Source organism: Pistacia vera, unplaced genomic scaffold, assembly GCF_008641045.1.
Source record: "Pistacia vera cultivar Batoury unplaced genomic scaffold, PisVer_v2 Contig662, whole genome shotgun sequence".
Classification (NCBI taxonomy): Eukaryota; Viridiplantae; Streptophyta; class Magnoliopsida; order Sapindales; family Anacardiaceae; genus Pistacia; species Pistacia vera.
In genome coordinates this window covers 17,815-36,449 of record NW_022196515.1, presented here as the reverse complement: position 1 = coordinate 36,449, position 18,635 = coordinate 17,815, and the positions used below count along the sequence as shown (strand labels likewise).

The 18,635-nt window shown below is 33.7% G+C and overlaps 1 protein-coding gene, 4 non-coding genes and 1 pseudogene across 7 annotated transcripts; 1 reads left to right on the top strand and 5 right to left on the bottom strand.

Moving 5' to 3' along the window:
* Positions 1–1,225: 1,225 nt before the first annotated feature.
* LOC116112476 (pentatricopeptide repeat-containing protein At1g12300, mitochondrial-like) lies at positions 1,226–2,677 on the top strand. 3 transcript variants are annotated; one of them, XM_031398607.1, is made up of 2 exons: positions 1,226–1,753; positions 1,796–2,677. In XM_031398607.1, the coding sequence occupies exons 1-2, from the start codon at positions 1,348–1,350 to the stop codon at positions 2,068–2,070; spliced, it is 681 nt and encodes a 226-aa protein (XP_031254467.1). In that variant the 5' UTR covers positions 1,226–1,347; the 3' UTR covers positions 2,071–2,677. The 3 variants fall into 3 exon arrangements, with proteins under 3 accessions (XP_031254467.1, XP_031254469.1, XP_031254468.1); XM_031398609.1 differs by having other exon boundaries at positions 1,226–1,826; positions 1,932–2,677; XM_031398608.1 differs by having other exon boundaries at positions 1,228–1,895; positions 2,001–2,676.
* A 541-nt stretch (positions 2,678–3,218) lies between these two features.
* On the bottom strand, positions 3,219–6,252 carry LOC116112474 (annotated as a pseudogene).
* Positions 6,253–13,785: 7,533 nt separating this feature from the next.
* On the bottom strand, positions 13,786–13,876 carry LOC116112493. The gene has a single exon (XR_004125258.1). It is a non-coding gene; the product is annotated as a small nucleolar RNA SNORD96 family (small nucleolar RNA).
* Positions 13,877–14,819: 943 nt separating this feature from the next.
* Positions 14,820–14,904, bottom strand: LOC116112489. The gene has a single exon (XR_004125254.1). It is a non-coding gene; the product is annotated as a small nucleolar RNA snoR53Y (small nucleolar RNA).
* A 269-nt stretch (positions 14,905–15,173) lies between these two features.
* LOC116112492 lies at positions 15,174–15,258 on the bottom strand. The gene has a single exon (XR_004125257.1). It is a non-coding gene; the product is annotated as a small nucleolar RNA snoR53Y (small nucleolar RNA).
* Positions 15,259–15,374: 116 nt separating this feature from the next.
* On the bottom strand, positions 15,375–15,473 carry LOC116112495. Its single transcript, XR_004125260.1, has one exon. It is a non-coding gene; the product is annotated as a small nucleolar RNA snoR69Y (small nucleolar RNA).
* Between the last annotated feature and the right edge of the window lie 3,162 nt (positions 15,474–18,635).

Sequence of the window (18,635 nt, the reverse complement as noted above, 5' to 3'; positions counted from 1 at the left end):
ACACGGATCCATTTGATGGATTGAAAATTTTCAACAATTTAATATAAGAATCTGGGGCCAAAAATTAGAAAATATGGAATAAAACTTAATAATTAATAAGCTTACACTAGCCAGTCGATTCTTCCGTAGGTTGAAGGCAACTTGAAGACAAGACCTAATATATAGTTAACTCAAAAGTGGTTAAAGGGTTTGTCGTTAGGTTATAAAATAATCTGATTTATTTTGTATCTAATTTAAAAACAAAACTTGAAGGTTTTTAGCTGGAACACTTACTCCTCCACTCACCTGGTTCCCTGCCAAAAGTTATATACATCTAGTTTTGGGTCTTTATATTTCATATATTCTGCTTCAGCTAAGCAACTGATCAGAAGCAGAAGCCCGTCAAGAAGATACAAATTCTACCCTTTTTTTTTTTTTTTTTTCCAAATACCTGAATTTCCAATAAACAACAAAAAAAAGGATCAATTAAACACCATTTGAATAGAAATCTTAATACTACTAAAACATAAATAAAGATTGAAGAAGTGCTTTCTTTCATTCTTTGAAGTTTCAAGCTCTAATTATTCCTCCCTTTCCCACTTTTTCTTAGGAAACAAACTGAAATGGAATGAAAGTTGGAGTGCATGCTTACAGCAAAGACATATAAGAAAGTAAAGAGAGCTTAGAACTTACAGCAAGAATTCAAAGAGAGAAACACTGACAGAACAGAATTCTGCTCCGAAGGACACTGCAGGACGGAGGTGGTATTTATATAAACTTTTCTTTTTTATTTTAGAAAATTTTTGTTTTTCCTTTTTATCTTTTAATTTTTTTTTATATTTGGTGTAACGTTACACTTAACCATGATATTATTTACGACTTTATTATTGTGTCTAAAAATAATAGTGAAGATGAACAGACATTTATCTAAATTCTTGAATTATCATCTTTATGGTTGTTTCACTTATAACTAATGATTGTTTTAATTAAAACTAATTGGTTCACGTCAGCCTTGATTTGTTAGGCATAACAGAAAATATTCCTGAATTTTTGATAAAAAAATTATTTCTTTTAATTTTATTAAATTTTACTGTCATTTACACAAGATGATACGTAGATGACAGAAACTTTAAATTTAGTTATGGGTTGTATATATGAGTGCGTAAAGTTGGTGGCTCAAGTCGAAAATTCACTTCCACTATGATAGCCCAAATACTCCTCCCCACCACTAAATAAAATCCCTAATTCCCTTTATATTAATTCAAACCCTAACCTCCTCCGCCACCGCCAAATTCTAATCTCAACGCGCTACTCCAAACGGCGTCCAAAACCTTTCTTCGTCGTTGTTCTTCTTCTTATGAATCGGTTATGAAAACCAAAATCTCATCTTTGTTCACAAATTCATGTGAAGTGACTACGACTAAACCACAAAATTCAGTACATAGCGTCGAAGAGGTAGGGAGGCTTGACAAATTCCTTCAAAAAGATTGTAAACCAGGTAATATCACTCTTGATGAAGCACGCTATTTCTTTTGTTTAATGATTCCTGTGCAACCCAAACCACCAATTTCATCATTTAACTGGTTGTTTGGAGCTCTTGCTAAGAAGAAGTTTTATGAAGACGTTATTTTGTTTTACAAGCAAGTGGGTTCAATGGGATTGTTGACAGATTTAATTACTTTGAATATTTTGATTAATTGTTTGTGTAATGTGGGTCGAGCTTGTGATGGTTTTGTTGTTTTTGGGAGGATTTTGAGGTGGACTTTTGACCCAAATGCGGTGACTTTTAATGCTTTGATTAAAGGTTTTGACACAAATGCGGTGACTTTTAATGTTTTTATTAAAAGTTTGTGTTTAGAGAATAGTGTTACGGAGGCTATTCAGAAACTGAAGAAAATGGTTGTATTTGCGGTTAGGCCATACGTGATTACTTTTAATGTTTTGATTAAAAGTTTGTGTTTAGAGAATAGTGTTACGGAGGCTATTCAGAAACTGAAGAAAATGGTTGTATTTGCGGTTAGGCCATACGTGATTACGTATGGGACTTTGATTAATGGGTTGTGCCGCACAGGGAACTGGAGTGTTCGTTAAGATTGCATGAAGAAATTGTTGCTGCTAATGGTGAAGGGGCTGTTATTTGTAAGCTTAGTATTAGTTGTATTATCGATGTTCTTAATAGGGAGAGATTAGTAGATAACTAGGTACAAATAACCTTTCTTTTCCATATGTAATAACAAATCATATGCCTTTTGTAGTTTCCCTTCTTTACAAAACCCATGGATTAAGATGTTATATATCACAACGTAGGCCTTTTTGCTTGGGAGATATTCCACAAGTTTCCTCAAAATGGCCTAATGTTAGACGTTAGTAATATATAACATCTTAATCCATGGGTGCGTTTTGTAAGGAAGGGAAACTACAAAAGGCATATGATTTGTTATCAGATATAGAAAAGAATGGTTGTGCTCCAAATGTTGTTACATTCAATACTCTTATGCGAGGTTTCTTACAAAATAATGAAGCAGCTACAGTGGTTGGACTTCTTCGCAAGGATAGAAATGTGATGCCAAATGTAACCACATTTTCCATAGTTGTAGATCTACTTGCAAAGGATGAAAAATATCCTGAATGTTTGAAGTTCCTTCCTTCATTTCTTGTCCAGATGTCAACAAGACTATAAAAACCTATGTTCCATGTTGTGTATGTCTGCAACTTTATGCTAACAGTGATAGTATTTTCTCTTTTTAATCTTTTATATTATTTTCAAGTCTTTTTTTGCTTATTTCAATTTGTTGTTGTTCACCTCAATTCCGATTCCTCTAATTATTTTAAACTCTTTGCAATGAGATCTGGATATTCTAAGGGTATATTGCCATGAGGCAAAGATGCACTTGATAGTTTAGGAATTGTATGTAGAAGTTGTTTTGAATTCATTTTTACCAAACTTAAAAGATAATAATAAAAATTGGTCTCTTATTATCATAAACAAAAAAATTTATCCAAATTCTAAACCAAAAGTTCTGTTAAACCTTCAGTTCCATTATTTATGATTATCACGATTAACTTTTATAGTTTTGTATCCCAATTTTGTACTGGCACTTAATAAGTGTATCGAAACTAATTATAGTTGAATTAGGTAGATAATAGATATGAGTTCAATATTGATTTTGATCTAATCCATAATTAGTTTGGATTGTATTTAATACGATTTGGCGATTGTGAGGTGTGGCGGCGTGGTGTGTAACAACAGTGTCACATTTCTTTTGTTCTATTGATTTATTGTTAAAAATTACAAATACTAGTTACACAATATGAAAATCTTTAAAATGGTTTCAAAATAGATAAATAGCTTAGTTAGCCATCGTCGGTTTGGTAGTGAGGCCGAACCCAAATGGGAAGAGGGGGTCATAATGTGAATCACCAACATTCATAGGCAGCTGATCAACAGTCTTGAACCATGTATGGGGAAGCTTCCCATTGAAACCATAGTCACCAAATAGAGCATCAGTAATTTCCTAGACCTCGGATCCCGGCAGCCAGGCGCAACAAGAGCATCCATGAAGAAACATATGGTTCTAGCACGACTGGACGGCCGGAGATTACGACAACAACGCATTTTACAGCTCCACAAACATTTGTGATGGTGCTTGGACCAGGATCAGGGATTGTCAAGTTCAAGCTGTCACCCTTTGTCTCTGCGTAGGGATGTCACCAACTACAACTATTGCATAAGAGAAATTGTTGGACTTGACAAGTTGGCATCTGGGTTCTCCTCAAAGACGACTTCAGTTTGTTGATCATTGTATTCTTTATGGCAGTGAGGATAGTAGTACCTGCTCATTATATAGTCATATCATGTTAGTTATATATAGTTGGAGATGCCCATGGTCTTATATAGTCTGGTTCTGTTCTGTTTCTTTATAAAAGCTGTTTTTACGATCAGGAAGAATTCTTACACATTGTCAGTTGCCGCTAAGTCCTTGCCACTCAATTGTCCATCCACCACATTGATAACCAAGATTGTCAGCATGGGTGCCAGCAACTAGTATTTTTGATGCCTTTTTAGGAAGAGGTAGCAATGGCTGATCAGCTGATTCACCGTTCTTTAGCAGCACAGAGATTTCTTACAGCTTCGCGAGCCAATTCTCTGTGCTCCTGTTAAATAACGGACCAAATAAGAATTTTCAATGCTAGGTCTTGTACATTTAAATTAGATTTAAATAACCACTGACTGAATGACTCCAAGCTGGTCGACAAAGCTCTCATCAGCTAGTGGATTCTCAAAAGACCCCTCACAAACTTAACTCTTAGAATTCTCTTCACTGCATCATCAATGCGGGTCATGGGGATGACATTTTCTTTACTAGGGAGGTTAGACCATCAATGAATTCTGTATAGTTTTCTGGAACCATGATCTGGCACAAAACATTTCAGAATTGGAAAATAAAACTTTTCCAAAATTTGATAGGAATCTGATAAAGTAAATATAATCTTGCGACAAACATCTCACCCTATCAATGCCAGCATGATGGCTTCAATGGAATATGTTTAGTTAGCATGTGGAGGACTTGTGATCCTGTCAATACCCTCCCAGTCTGAGATGACAAAACCTGAAGCAATCCAAAAGATTCATTCTCATTTTCAGTTACTTCGCATAGATGTGAAAAACCTCAATTACACATCAAAATAATCGATTTTACCCGAATCGAAGAGTTTTCTTCAAGAATCCAGTTACAAGATCGCGGTTAGCATGCATCTTAACTCCGTTCCAGCTAGAGTATGAGACCATGACAGTTGACACACCTAATAATGGAGGCATAGTAGGCTGGCATGTGTATGCTGAGCAAACCATGTCTGTCTATCACAGTGTGTTTTCATTTATGCCATTGGTTGTCCACCATCAACACAAAATGCTTAGCACAAGCTGCAACCTTTGTTCTGTATAAAAGTCGAAATTAGAATTCAAATTTAGAGGCCATTAATTATCTTATTTCATCAGTTCATATAACTGGTGGAACAGTGGTCCAAAGCACAAAGTTCGCAATACAAGTCTAAACAAACAAAAGTCCAATACCATAGCCTTCTTTGACCATGACAGCAGACAAGTCAAAACAATTTGTGCGAAATATCTATCCACTTCCGGATAAAACAGAGAATTAGATTGCCAGAAACTCGTCTCTAGCAGAAGTTGCAAAATTTGACGTTTACAGCCATTGATTACATAAATGGACAAGCACTTGAAGGAATAAAGGCAGATGCATTTGACTGATAATTAAAGGTAAATCTACAGTTTTATATCTAAAAAAATATACTTATGTTGACTTTGAACGTTTAAAAGTTTCCTTAAAAATGCCCACAGTTTCGCAAATGTGTATACGGAGGTTTCTCGTAGAGGAAATATACAACTGTAAATTAATCTCACAATGATACAGCACAATGTTTCAATATGTTAACATCTTCTAAGAAAGGAAGAAGATAAATGAGCAAAAGCTTGGCAACATTCATCTTAAACTATATTGCAAAAAAAATTACTTACTTCCTGAGACATACGGGACACCCTGAGAGCCAGCAGGAAAATCTCCTGTAGTCCGGTATAATCAGTCATTGCTCGAACAATCTTAGGATCTTCACTGTAGCTTCGAAGCATCGACCCCATCTCGGATCCCTGCAAACCTGTTATACGGAAGATTTATCAGGATTCCATAATTAATCTGAAGAATGCAACCTGAAATTCACAGCTGTTGAATTTGATAATCTACCGCGATCAAGGTGCAAAAGTATATGGAATTCCTGTAGCTCTGACTTCAAGTGCGTTGCAGCTCCAATCCTTTTAATAAGTTCAGGGTCCCTGATTGATAAGAAAGAAAATCTCATCACACTGACAGATATTTAGGATAATGTTAAATTTAGGATTCATTAAATTAACTTGCTTGTAGCTCCAAGGCCAACATATGAGGAAAGAGAGTTGCATTGTAAACATTGTTGTGGCATGAACAGCATCAATACCATAAATCATCGGAATTCCAAGTCGGGTAGATAAAGCACCCTTTTGAAAACCGTTCACCATCTCAATCCAATCCTTTGCTGAAGCCTTTTTAGCTGGAACACTCCCCCTCCACTCAAGACACTCCCTGTAAAAAATGAAGTTTAGCTTAAGCAGATGCCTCGATCTTTTTGGATTATCTCTTAACCGGGAAAACTCCATTTTATGGACAAAAGTAAGGAGAGGATTTACCTATGAAGTAATTCTGATCACATCAGCGATGAAACATCGCGTTCAATCTGTGTCATTTGGCCTATTTTTTCCTCCAAAGTCATTTTTCATTAAGTCTTTGATTCGAAACATATCGGTTGTTTGGGGTTTATATTTCATATATCTGCTTCTGCTAAACAACACAGAAGCATAAGCCCCATCAAGAAGACCCAATTTCTGCCATTTTTCAAAACACCTGAATTCCAAGAAACATCAAAAGATAATCAATTAAAACACCATTTGAATAATTGTAAAGTTATTGGTGAGCAGTGAATGCGGTATAAGAGCTGAACCTCGGAAACAGATAGCTTAAAGAACTCATATAAAGGAACAATTATGGAATATAAAAACAACAATAGATTGAAATCAAATTTAAGAATCATCCAAGAAAGAACTGAATATAGCAAATCCACAAGTAAAGCTACCACAAAATTCTGAAGTAACCAAAGAAATAGTGAAAAGCTAGAAAAAAGATGCTGATTCTCAAGAATTCTAGTATTCATACTCCACTAACAGTGTAGACTTGCATACAGGAAAATAAAACATAACAAAGTAAAATACTCCGCCACACTTTCCTCAATGCATAAAATCAAATCCCTCTTCATGAAAAAGATAATTTCAGCGAAAACTAAATTATCGAAAAACCAAAACTTGATAAAAGACTGTTGTAATTTGTTATTAATGCACGTCATCATTGTGGCCTAATGTTATTTTTTCCTTTCCTACACTTTCTCAGGAAACAAACAGAAGATGAATGAAAGTAGCAGTGCATGCATACACCAAAACTATAAGAAATAGAGAGAGCTTAGAACTTACAATAAGAAATCAGAAACAGAAATACAGAGAAACAGAGTTCTCCTTTGAAAGACAATGCAGGATGGAGGTGGGATTTATAGAAAGTTCTGTTTTTTATTTTAGAAATTTTCTTTTCCTTTTTATTTTTAATTATATTATTATTGGTGTAACGTTTCAGTTACGATTTGGATAAGAAATACAAAACACTAATTTATTTTTTATTCATATGACTTATTATAGCGTGTATAAACAATAATAAAAAAAAACATTAAATTTAATTAAAACAAATTAGTTTTAACAAGTTTTAATTTTTGATAAAATCAACTCAATTGGATTTTAATTTACTTAAAATTAAATTAGATATTTTTTTCTGGATTTTGTTTCGTTTCTATATATGGAAATTAGGTTTGACAAAATGGCGTGGCTTCAACCGTATACACAACTTGCTTTAATTCACCAATTTTCTTTTTCTTCAATAATAATAATATATTGTGGACAGAGACAAAAATTAATGCAGGTTGCACGTGGGCTACTAAATTATATTAATTTATTTAAGAAAAACAAAATTTTAGTCGAATACTTTTTTGGACCTTTTGGTCCATCTACCTAAGCATATATATTACTATATTTTAATCAAAAATATTTAGTTAAGATTTAATGAAAGGAAAAGTCATTGATTAAAGTGATCACGCAATTCAAAAGTCTATTCAACTTCCGTACTGTTATAATTATCGAAAGACGTTATTAATTTTTATTATGATATAACCTTAATCGTCGATTAATATTAATTTATAATTAATCAATAATTAAGATTATACTAAGTTATTCAGTGTACGAATTCGATGTGTATCCTTCTACTAAATTTTTTTCTTAAAATTTTTACTCATTCGATAGTTCCAGAATCTTAGGAAATTATTTGAGGTTGTTAATAAGGTCATATAACTCTTATCCAAAAGATAGTTTTAAGGTTTCAAGGATGATAATTTCAGAGTCCTGAGATTAGATAAGATTACTAATAAAAATAATCACTAAAACTTTACCTGATCGTAGTTCTAAAGTCTTGAAGGTTAGTTGAGGAGTTCTAAGGTTTATGAGGTTGATAGTTCTAGAGTTCTAAGAGATTAATTAAAGTTACTAATAAGGATGACATATGAAACTCTTATTCGATTGATATTTTAAATTTTAAGGGATTAATTAGGTATACATAAACTAATAATAATACCTTAGTCATAAGACTCTAACCTTCTAAAAAAAAAAAAATTATTGATTAGATAAAGATAAGACGATAAACAACGTGGCCTAAAAGTTGTGCAAACTTATGGTCAAAAAGTTGTCAATTCTTCCAATCCAATCTGCCTAACTAATTCACACAAAACAATTTAATCTTTCTTTATGAACAAATAAATACGGAGAAATAAATTTCAATAAACCTATTATAAAAAAAAATATTTATTATATTTGCAAGGTCTTAGTTGTCTGCTATGCAGCCTATAAAATAAAGTCGAGAAAACTTTATTTAAAATCAAAAGTAATATTGAGTCATCATAAGACGTATTGTTCAGTACAAAAATAATACTTTCCATATTCAGCTCCACTGACTATAAGACATTTTAACATTCATATCCATGTAATCTTAAATTTAAAGCCTCCAATATATTAATTAATAATTATATTATTTAAATCATTTCAATAATGTAGTGTTTGAAAAGTGATTTATCGTTTGATATTTGTACCAGACAAGTACTAGAGCCACCAACGACATTATTTTGATGAATGGGTTGATATGATATTTTGCCATTACTTATTGTCAACTATTATTACAATTACAATTTAATTATAAAACTTCTCTCAAAATCTCGATATTGCTGTTTGCAATTGATCAGTTCACAATAAGTTATTTGTTTAATTGCGAGTTAATCACGTAAGTTGTAAGAGAAAATTTGTGAAATTATATTATTTATTTAGATTGATCACAAAATTAAAGTTTTGTTTTTAATTTAGAGACAAAAATAATCGGATATTTTGACCGAAACCACTTGAGTTAACTATATATTGTTCTTGTCTTTAAGTTGCCTTCAACCCCAAGAAAAATCGGTTGGCTAGTGTGAGTTATTAATATTAAGTTTTGTTTCATATTTTCTAATTTTGCGACTCAGATTCTTATATTAAATGTTGTGAAATATTCAATCCATCTGGATGCGTGGTGAAAGGATAAATTTAAAAAAAATAAAAAAAATTGACCGTAATCCATTGCAGACTTTGAAAGAAGAGCAATAAGTATAATAATATACTTTTATTAAAAATAATTTTAAATGCTTTTTAACTTTTTATAGTTACTTGTAATATTAGATGAGTAATACTATCATAATAATATTTTCTCAAAAACTTTATCTCATAATATGATGTGATAATTCGTAATGAGTTAGTACACAATTAATTAATAGGAACCATAATAATTAGTGTGAACTAATCAATTATAAATTGTTACGTCAGAATGTGAAAGAAGATTGTTAGTGTAATATTACTCTAATTAGATTTTTCCAAAATTAGAAAGGTATTATAGTAATGCTGTTGTAAAAGCCCTCTAGTGTTTGGGCTATTATAACGGCCATAGTGGAAGTGAAGCTTTTACTTGGGCCACCAACTTTAAGAACTCACATATGCAAATCATAACTAAATTAAAGTTTTTGTAAGCTACTTATTATCCTGTTTAAATGGCAGTAAAGCTTAAAAGAATTATAAAAAAATATTTTTATTAAAAGTTCAGGACTATTTTCTTTATTATTAAAAAAAAAAAAAAAAAAAACAAAATTATGTACTTAATGTTCTACTTTTTTTTTTTTTTTTTTTTCCTTTAATGACCAAAGGTGTTTAGACCAACTTGCACACACTTCAATTAATCCTCTAGACTTGAAGTTATCGACTGAGTAAGAACTCTAATGACCACCCTACTAGGGGCGATGGGGACTTGAACTCGAGAGACCATATTTACCCTGAAACTCCTACCCTATCGATAGTTTCAAAATCTTTGAGATTAGTTAAAGTACGTGCATACTAACCCGAACACCTCCTTAAAGGTCATGAGAACTCAAACTTGGAAAAACACTATTAGATCATTCTCTTGCCTTTCACCAATAAGGGTAGGGGTTCCAAACCAGTTAACGATCCGAAACGATTTTTATTTTTTTAACCAAACTAGATTTCAGTTCAAGGGCATTATCAGTGCTATATTCTTAACAGTCAACTGTATGAATGTTCACGAGATGATTTAAAATAATTCTTCATCAATCTAGACAGTTTCAAATGATGCAATATCACACGCAAAAATTGAACATGGAAAATTAAATAAGCCAACCCAAGCTTCATTCATAGCCACAAAACTAAAAAAAACTCAAAATAGAGAATACAATAGCACAGATTAAAAAAAGACACAACAAAAACGTTATGCACGTAGAAGCATGGGACACTGTAGTGATGCAGACAAAATGATGAAGCAGTAGGCAGTGGCGGAGCCAGGATTTTTGCCCAGGGAGGCCTCCACGGCTCCGCCCTTGTTGCCAAATACCTAGTAAAAACTTTTAAAAAATCACCAAACCTTAAGCAAAAGAGTTTACAACAACACAATCCAACAAAATATTCCACACAAATTTAGAGGTCATCACAACTCTAACACAAGTAAATACATAAAGTTTACAAAAAGATAGATTAAAACACACAGAGAAGCAGTCAAACTTCATGTTGTATAACTCTAAATCCAAACGTAATATCAAAACTCTACCGTCTAGATTAAAGATCCACACATCCTCTGTGTATTGACACAAAAAATCAAGTAGAATAGTATACATGAAGATTAAAATATTGAATATTGATTGTTTAAATATGAAAGCAAGTTAGAATGGTATACTTGAAGATTTGGAGGCATTACCTTTATGGTGCCAAGAGTAATATGGCATATACAAACTTTACTTTAATTATATCTCTTTGTTTCTTTAACCATCCAAAATGAGAACCAACCTCCTATGTATCTCGTAATCCCTTAGGGCAAAACACTCCCAAAATTCTTTCAATTCCAACAGATTTCAACCCATCATCATACAATCAAAAAAAACTTCTCATACTCAAATATATCCAACAACACAATAAGTAATCAACAATCTCATCTCAATTTCTCAATAATCAAACATAACATGCTTAAAGAAATCTCTACTCAATTGATTTCAACCTTAACTTGAGTTGGAGTTTTAGTGGAATTATTTACCTTATACTTGAATGTTCCACTAAAGCTCTCTACTCTTGTTGGATTCAAACTTCTCTTAACCCTAAGCATAAACTTAATAAGAATTCAACTTTAACAAATAAATCATATATATAAATACCAGCTTTGTCCCTCTATGTGCTGCAAACAAAGCTGGTATTTATATTATATTACATTAATTCTGTCAATTTAAACCAAATGAAATTTGGGAATTTAATTCAAATCACAATGCATTTTACTCAATAGAAACCAAATGAAATTTGGGAATGTAATTTTAAATCTCTTTAAGCAGCTAACCTGCAGTAATCACAGATAAAAACAAGAAATTTGAAAAAACGGTAGAACCAAAAGTTGGAGAAAAAATAACATCATTGTAATAGTCGCAATTTAGATTCAATACACATAGATGTTGAATCTCTGGAAAATACAAATTCAGAGAAAAGCAGGGAGGGCAAAGTTTAAAATACATGGTGGCTGATGGTACTCATACCAGATAAGTAGTCGAAACTGTTATTAATACAATTACTAAGGTCCAAATAAGCCATATATTAAAAACCATAAACTGAACTGACCTGTTTTGATATTCTCAACAGGCTCAGCTGGGAATCTTTTGGTCCAAATTTCTTTGCATCTCATCAAGGCATACTCTTCGTTTCGTTCATAGAAACTAGAAAGTCGCTGGTTTTCCAATGTGTTTTGAGAACCTTGACTCACAGTATTGTCTGTAACTGACCCGAAAAATAATATTGGTAACTTCTATATCATTAAATGAGTGCAAGATTGTGTTTGGTTGCTGAGGAAATACCAAGAAAAACAAAGGACAAGTGGGAATGACATTGCCCCCTGTTTTCTTAATTACTAAACCATGCATTTGTTACCGTAAGCTTAAAATCAAATGAGCTTCTATCAAGGCTTTGATTTCGTATGAAGTTGAATATTAATGCGAATCAATCCGGTATCCTGAGAGAGCTTCTATATCAACAAAGAACAAACCAACATACTTAAAACCCTTAAAAGCTCTAATTAACTCTTTAATTAATATCAACAAAGAATAAACCAACATACTTAAAGCTCTAATTAACTCTTAATTACCAATAAAAACATTAAATAGAATAAAAGTGATCAAAAGTTCAGCAACCATTAACTCTAATTAACCATAAGTGACCGAAAAATAGAGCTTTACACAGATTTTCCCACATATTCTCGGCAACCAAACAGAAAGTTGTCAGAAAATATTAGAGTGTAGGCATCTGGCTAGTTTCCCGGATTCAAGGGGGGACAAAACCAAACCCACTCAATATCAAACGGAGGAAGAATCCTACAAGGCATGGACCCCACTGTTAGATCACAAATCAAATGTATCCACAGCTCATCATACCTGAAAATTCAACCCTAAGACAATCTCCAACCTATTGCACCAATTTGGTGCAAAATTACACCAAATTGGTGCAAATTTTGGTACAAAACACTATTCCATCTCCAACCCACAATACCAAATATTACACCAAAAAGAATATTACTTAAAATATTCTTTTTTTTTTTCTTTTATTGTAATAACCAATAATTAATCTATTTCATTCATTATTTTTGTATATATTAATTAAATATTAGAAATGATATTTTTATTAAATAATAAATAATAATCAAATTAAATTAAATATAAATACTCAAATTTGACGTGATTTTTAGTGTAAAATTTAATACTCAAATTAACTTAACAAAATTAAAACAAAAAAACAAAAAAACCAAAATTAAAAAAAATATATATTTTTTTATTTGCGCTACAGTGTTACGCCATTTTGGTGCAGTGCTACAGTGCCGCGCCAAATTTGGCACGGCACTGTAACACTACGCCAAAATGGCGCAGTATTTAGTGTCGGTTGGAGTACCAACCCACGCCAATTTGGTGTTTTTTGCGCCATTTTGACGTAGGTTGGAGATGCCCTAAACATCAACTTACTTTTTTCATCACACATAAAATTATAATAAAAAGTTCAAATGTCTGTCATCCTCTAAATAGCTTCAACAACGGTTGCGCTCTCATGAAGCCACTGGGACTCGTTGACAGTCCTCAAGAACCTAATATTTCGCCTGGTGGCCGAGACAAGATCCACACCTATTCTGATGGTTGTTTCAACTTCCGAGATATCGCTTAGAGTTCTTGGCGTTGTTTGTCAGAGATTTCGGTGGTCAAGGTCATTGCATGAGATTTATTTAAATGCATCAAAAAATTACAAGCATAAAAAGCAAAATCTAATGCAGGTTTTGAAAGCCCTTATAACAGGAAAATCAAATAAATAACATTAGGGCCTCAGAATTGCAGAGTGTCAGAAAGGCTTAACAAGCCACTCAGTCCCAAAAGACGGTATTTTGTGAATGATATCCTCCAAGCCACATTTCTCAACACCAAAAGATTAAAACAGGAAAAAAGGAAAATACTTAATTTTACTACCAGTCCTATATGAAAGGCATGAACTAACACAAGTAAAGCAAAACAAACATACAGCCTCAGAATTGCAGAATGTCACCAAGGCTAAACAAGCCATTCAGTCCCGAAAGATGGTGTATTTTATGAATGATTTCCTCCTTGGCCACATTTCTTCTACACACAAAGAAGAAAAATAGAAACATGCAGAGAAAATATTTGTTTCATGGCCAGTCCCAAATGGTAAAGGCAACAATGCTGCTCCACAAGGCGATGGAATATGAGACCGCCCATCCACAGAGGAACTCCCCAGAGGGAGGACCATCAACGTCAATGGACATTTATCTGTGACGTTTACTTTGGAATGTACAAGCATGGCTGGTTAGCCCCAATAAACAATAAAGTAAAGGATTTGAGTAATCCCCCGTCGCAAAAATACAAAATAGAAATCATTATCACAACTAAACATATAACAGATATTACATAACTAGAACATTAAATAATGCATTAAAGAATATGTAAAATCTATTCTTCTATGATGATATAACAAATGTATGTCTCATGGCCAGTCCCAAATGGTAAAAGCAGCAATGCCACTCCACAAGGCAATGGAATATGAGAACTACCAACAGATGGAGGAGCTCCCATTAAGGAGGACCATCAACATCTAGGGCATTTATTTATGACGGTTACTTAGGAATCTACAAACATAAATGGCTTGCCCCAGTCAAGTATTGGAATTCTTTAGAAATCCCCATAAATTATAAGTATTTTAAGACAGGTTTGCATCATTACACAAAAGTCATTTATTAAACAGCTTAAAGAAATCACTAAGTACTAAGCAATCAACATATACTAAACATTCATAATTAGAAATTCAATCACAATGTCATAAACTAGTAAACTAAGTTGAGTACTAAAATTAAGATTTTGTAAACATACCATAAATTGTATACGTGAATGCAGGAATATCCACAACTAAGTGTCAGAATGCTTGCCACAACTATGCAACAAATTTAATCAATAATAACACCTCCATTACAAAATGTTGTCTTACTTAATATTAAACAAAACTCAAAAAAGAACAAAATGTAATCACATAAGAGAAGAATAGTTCCCTCAGAACATAACAAAAGAAGAATTCAGTCATCTAATTATCAGAATTAGCATGGTCAGTAATGAAACATCTCTGGGAACAGTCCTTCAGTGGAGATTATGCAAAAATTCAACAACCTAAGCACATAAATCTTCACAAGAAATAGAAATATCAATTCTTTTCACACTCAATCACGAACAAAATCATGTAACAACCTACATTCAATTTTTTCAGATTCTCTTCACATTGTCCAACAGTATACCTATAGCACAAAATAAACAAAACTAAGAAACAAGCTCAATTGTGAGCAAACAAAAACAACTTTTTTAAGATTTCAAATAAACCCATGAAGGAACACTCAAATCATTCAAGTTCCCTCAGGAAAAAGTAAATCTTTCAGTCATAAAACAATCAGATATACACTAGCATGATTATTGTGAACCGTCTCAGGAAACAAATATGAAACAAACCCAGATAAACAAACACAAAATAAAGAATACCCAGACACAGAAACACATCAAATAATCACAAAAACAAACAGCTCATTAAACTGGTACTAATAAAAAAGTTTTATGTAGCTCAGACAAATGTTGGAAACAGTCTATTCCCTGACCTTTGAATAACAAAGGTCTCATAGAGCTGGGATTATGCATTTATCATCATTGACATAAATTTTCTTTAGTTCAGACAAAACTGAACACCTAAAACCTAATCACAGCTACAAAACCACACATCAAATAAATTACGATCAAATACAAAACCTCACATCAAATCAATTAAAATCAAATACAAAACCACACATCAACTGCTCGGCTAGATTCGATCATGTTAGCCTCCTCCAAATATCCCACAACAATGGTGAAAGGGGTGTTATTTGTAAGCCTAGTATTGATTTTTATGGTAGTATTGTCCTTGGTCTTAGTAAGGAGGGATTAGTAGATAAGAAAGAATTGTTTGTGGAAATGAAGAATAATGGAATTCAGCAAAATGTTTTTCCCTTATCCTTCATTTCCACAAACAATTCTGTCGACCATCAATAATACTAAAAAATACTAGGCTCACAAATAGCACCCCCTTCACCATTACCAGCAACCATTTCTTCATGCAATCTAATCGCAACACTCGTGTTACCTGTGCCACATATTACAAAAGTTTTGGGTCAAAATCCTCCCAAAAACAACAAAACATATTACAAAAGCAATTAATCAAAATATTCAAAGTAATTAAATCATAAAACTTCTTCTGAGCAAGAGCTCCAAACAACCAATTGAATGATGAAATTGGTGGTTTGGGGTTGCATATGAATCATCAAACAAAAGAAATAGCCTGCTTCATCAAGAGTGATATCACCTTGTTTACAATCTTTTTGAAGGAATTGATCAAGCCTCTCTCCCTCTTCAACGCTATATACTGAATCTTTTTGTGCAGTAGTAGTCACTTTACATGAATTTGTGAACAGAGATGAGATTTTGGTTTTCGTAACCGTTTCAGAAGAAGAAGGTTTTGGACGCCATTTGAGTAGCGCGTTGAGATTGGCATTTGGTGGTGGTGGTTAGGGTTTGAATAAATATATAGGGAATTGGGGATTTTTGAGTTAGTGGTAGGGAGTAGTGGTACCGATACCCGCGGGTTCACAAGTACCCGGTCTAAACGGGCGGGTAAGAGTAATAGTACAAATTATCCATACCCGATCCGCCCATGAAAAAAGCGGATGGACAGGGTAATGCCCACGGGTACTCGCATTTTAATAAAAAAAATATAAGAAAATGTAAATTAAAATATTGCGAAAACAAAACCTTAAGCCTAAAGTGAACAGTGTTGTTCAAAAAAATTTGACTAAAACTCTCTCTCACACGTCGACGCCGACGACGACTGAAACTCTCTCACTCTCAGGCTGAATCTCACAAATCACAATCTCTTAAACTGAAACTCTCTCACTTTCAGGCTGAATCTCACAATCTCTGAAACTGAAACTCTTTCACTCTCACACCGACGACGCAAAGCAGCTCTGAGTCTCACAATCTCTCTCACATCGCCGCCTCAAGTTTTCTTATACTTTCTCAAGTTTCCATCTTTTTGATGGCTGAAGAGAGGCAGAGACAAGCAATGCCGAGAAGAGACCCAGAAAATTACCTCAGTGCCTCCATAGACGATCTCGACTCTGAAAGTGAAATCAACAACTCGGAATATTCTACTTACCAAGTTCACATACTGCCAACGCCAGATAACCAGCTCTATCCTTGGAGTTATCATCACAAAAATTCAATACTAATAGGCGGGTACGGGTCATACATATTTTTACTCGTTCCAAAATTTTACCCTTTAACTCGTACTCGTTTTGCCCATTACCCGCATATCCTCAACCCATACCCGCCCAGCCCACCCGTTTGCCAGGTCTAGTAGGGAGGAGTATTTAGCCTTTTACTTAACAACCCATAGTGGAAGTGAAGTTTCGACTTGGGCCACCAACTTTAAGAACTCATATATACAACCCATAACTAAATTTAAAGTTTCTATATATTGTGAAAAATAATACACAGAAACTTTAAATTTAGTAATTTATAAGATCCTAAATCTTATACTTTTGACCTTATAATACTTAAGCCAAATCGTATAACCAAAATATATTTAACTCTTCTATTTCAAACAATGGAATCCAATTAAATAGAATTCAATCGATTTTTCTAATATTGGTGACAAAATTATTAGAACCCTTCAAAATTGAACAGTTTATTGTTAAAACCAATTAGTTTTAATTAAATTAATCATTAGTTTATATAAATACCTCTTCTGTCTTGTGTTGTCTTTCAAAGGAGAACTTTGTTTCTCTGTTTTTCTCTTTCTAAGTTTTTACTGTAAGTTCTAAGCTCTCTTTTCTTTCTTCTATGTCTTTGTTGTATGCATGCACTCCAATTTTCACCCCATTTCTGTTTGTTTCTTGAGAAAATGTTGGAAAACGGAAGAATAGTGTTACAAGCTGTTATGCCTAAAAAGTTAGGGCTGAAGTGGACTCTCATCAACAAGAGTCAATCAAGATTCAGGAAGGTTTTGTGCCGTCCAGACGTTGCCACGTCACTGGAGGTGTGGTTCTTGTCAATGCAGTAGGTGAACACTAGGCTTGCGAGTGGCCAAGGATCATCCACCTGCCCAAGCCCTACGCAATTTGAGGATATTTTTCGTGCAGATAACCAATGGGATGCAAGGAAGGACTTGCATGGCACCTACCCACTTGCAGACTTGTAATCATTACCTTGAATTCTCCCACTATAAATAGAGGACTCCCCTCTCATTTACGGGATTAGTTTATCTTAGTCTAAAATAGCATACATATTCTCTCTCTTTGTCTCTCTTTGTCTCTCTCTCTCTCTCTCTCTCTCTCTCTCTCTCTGTGCGTATTCTCTCTAGATTGTAACTCAGCTTGCCACACATGACCTGACTGTATCCACCTATTAATACTACAGTAATGGACGTAGGATTCGCTTTTGAGCATCCAAACCACTTTAAAAACTGCTTCTCATTTATTCTCTCATTTCATGTTTTCATATCACGTGTAATTTCTAAGCCCGCTTAGCACTTTGCACGTGTGAGTCGTTGGTGTCAAAATCCAGCATCAATAGTTTGACGCTAAAATAAGGGCCTGATTTAGTATCTGCTCTTCATCAGAAACCTTTGACTAATCGGTCCAACCAATCAGCAAATGGCTCGCGGTTTCAAACCTAAGCTAACCGACTTTGACAATGAGGAAATCCCCCAGGTACAGGATGACACTTCTCCCGAAGTGTCGCCAGTCCAACAGAGTATCATGGCAGATATTCCTTCAAGCTCACGGCTC

Coding starts and splice junctions, on each gene's coding strand:
- LOC116112476 (XM_031398607.1), top strand. CDS start 1,348: ATGAAAACCAAAATCTCATCTTTGTTCACAAATTCATGTGAAGTGACT. Junction 1,754..1,795: donor GAGGTGGACTTTTGACCCAA/ATGCGGTGACTT, acceptor GTTTTGACACAA/ATGCGGTGACTTTTAATGTT.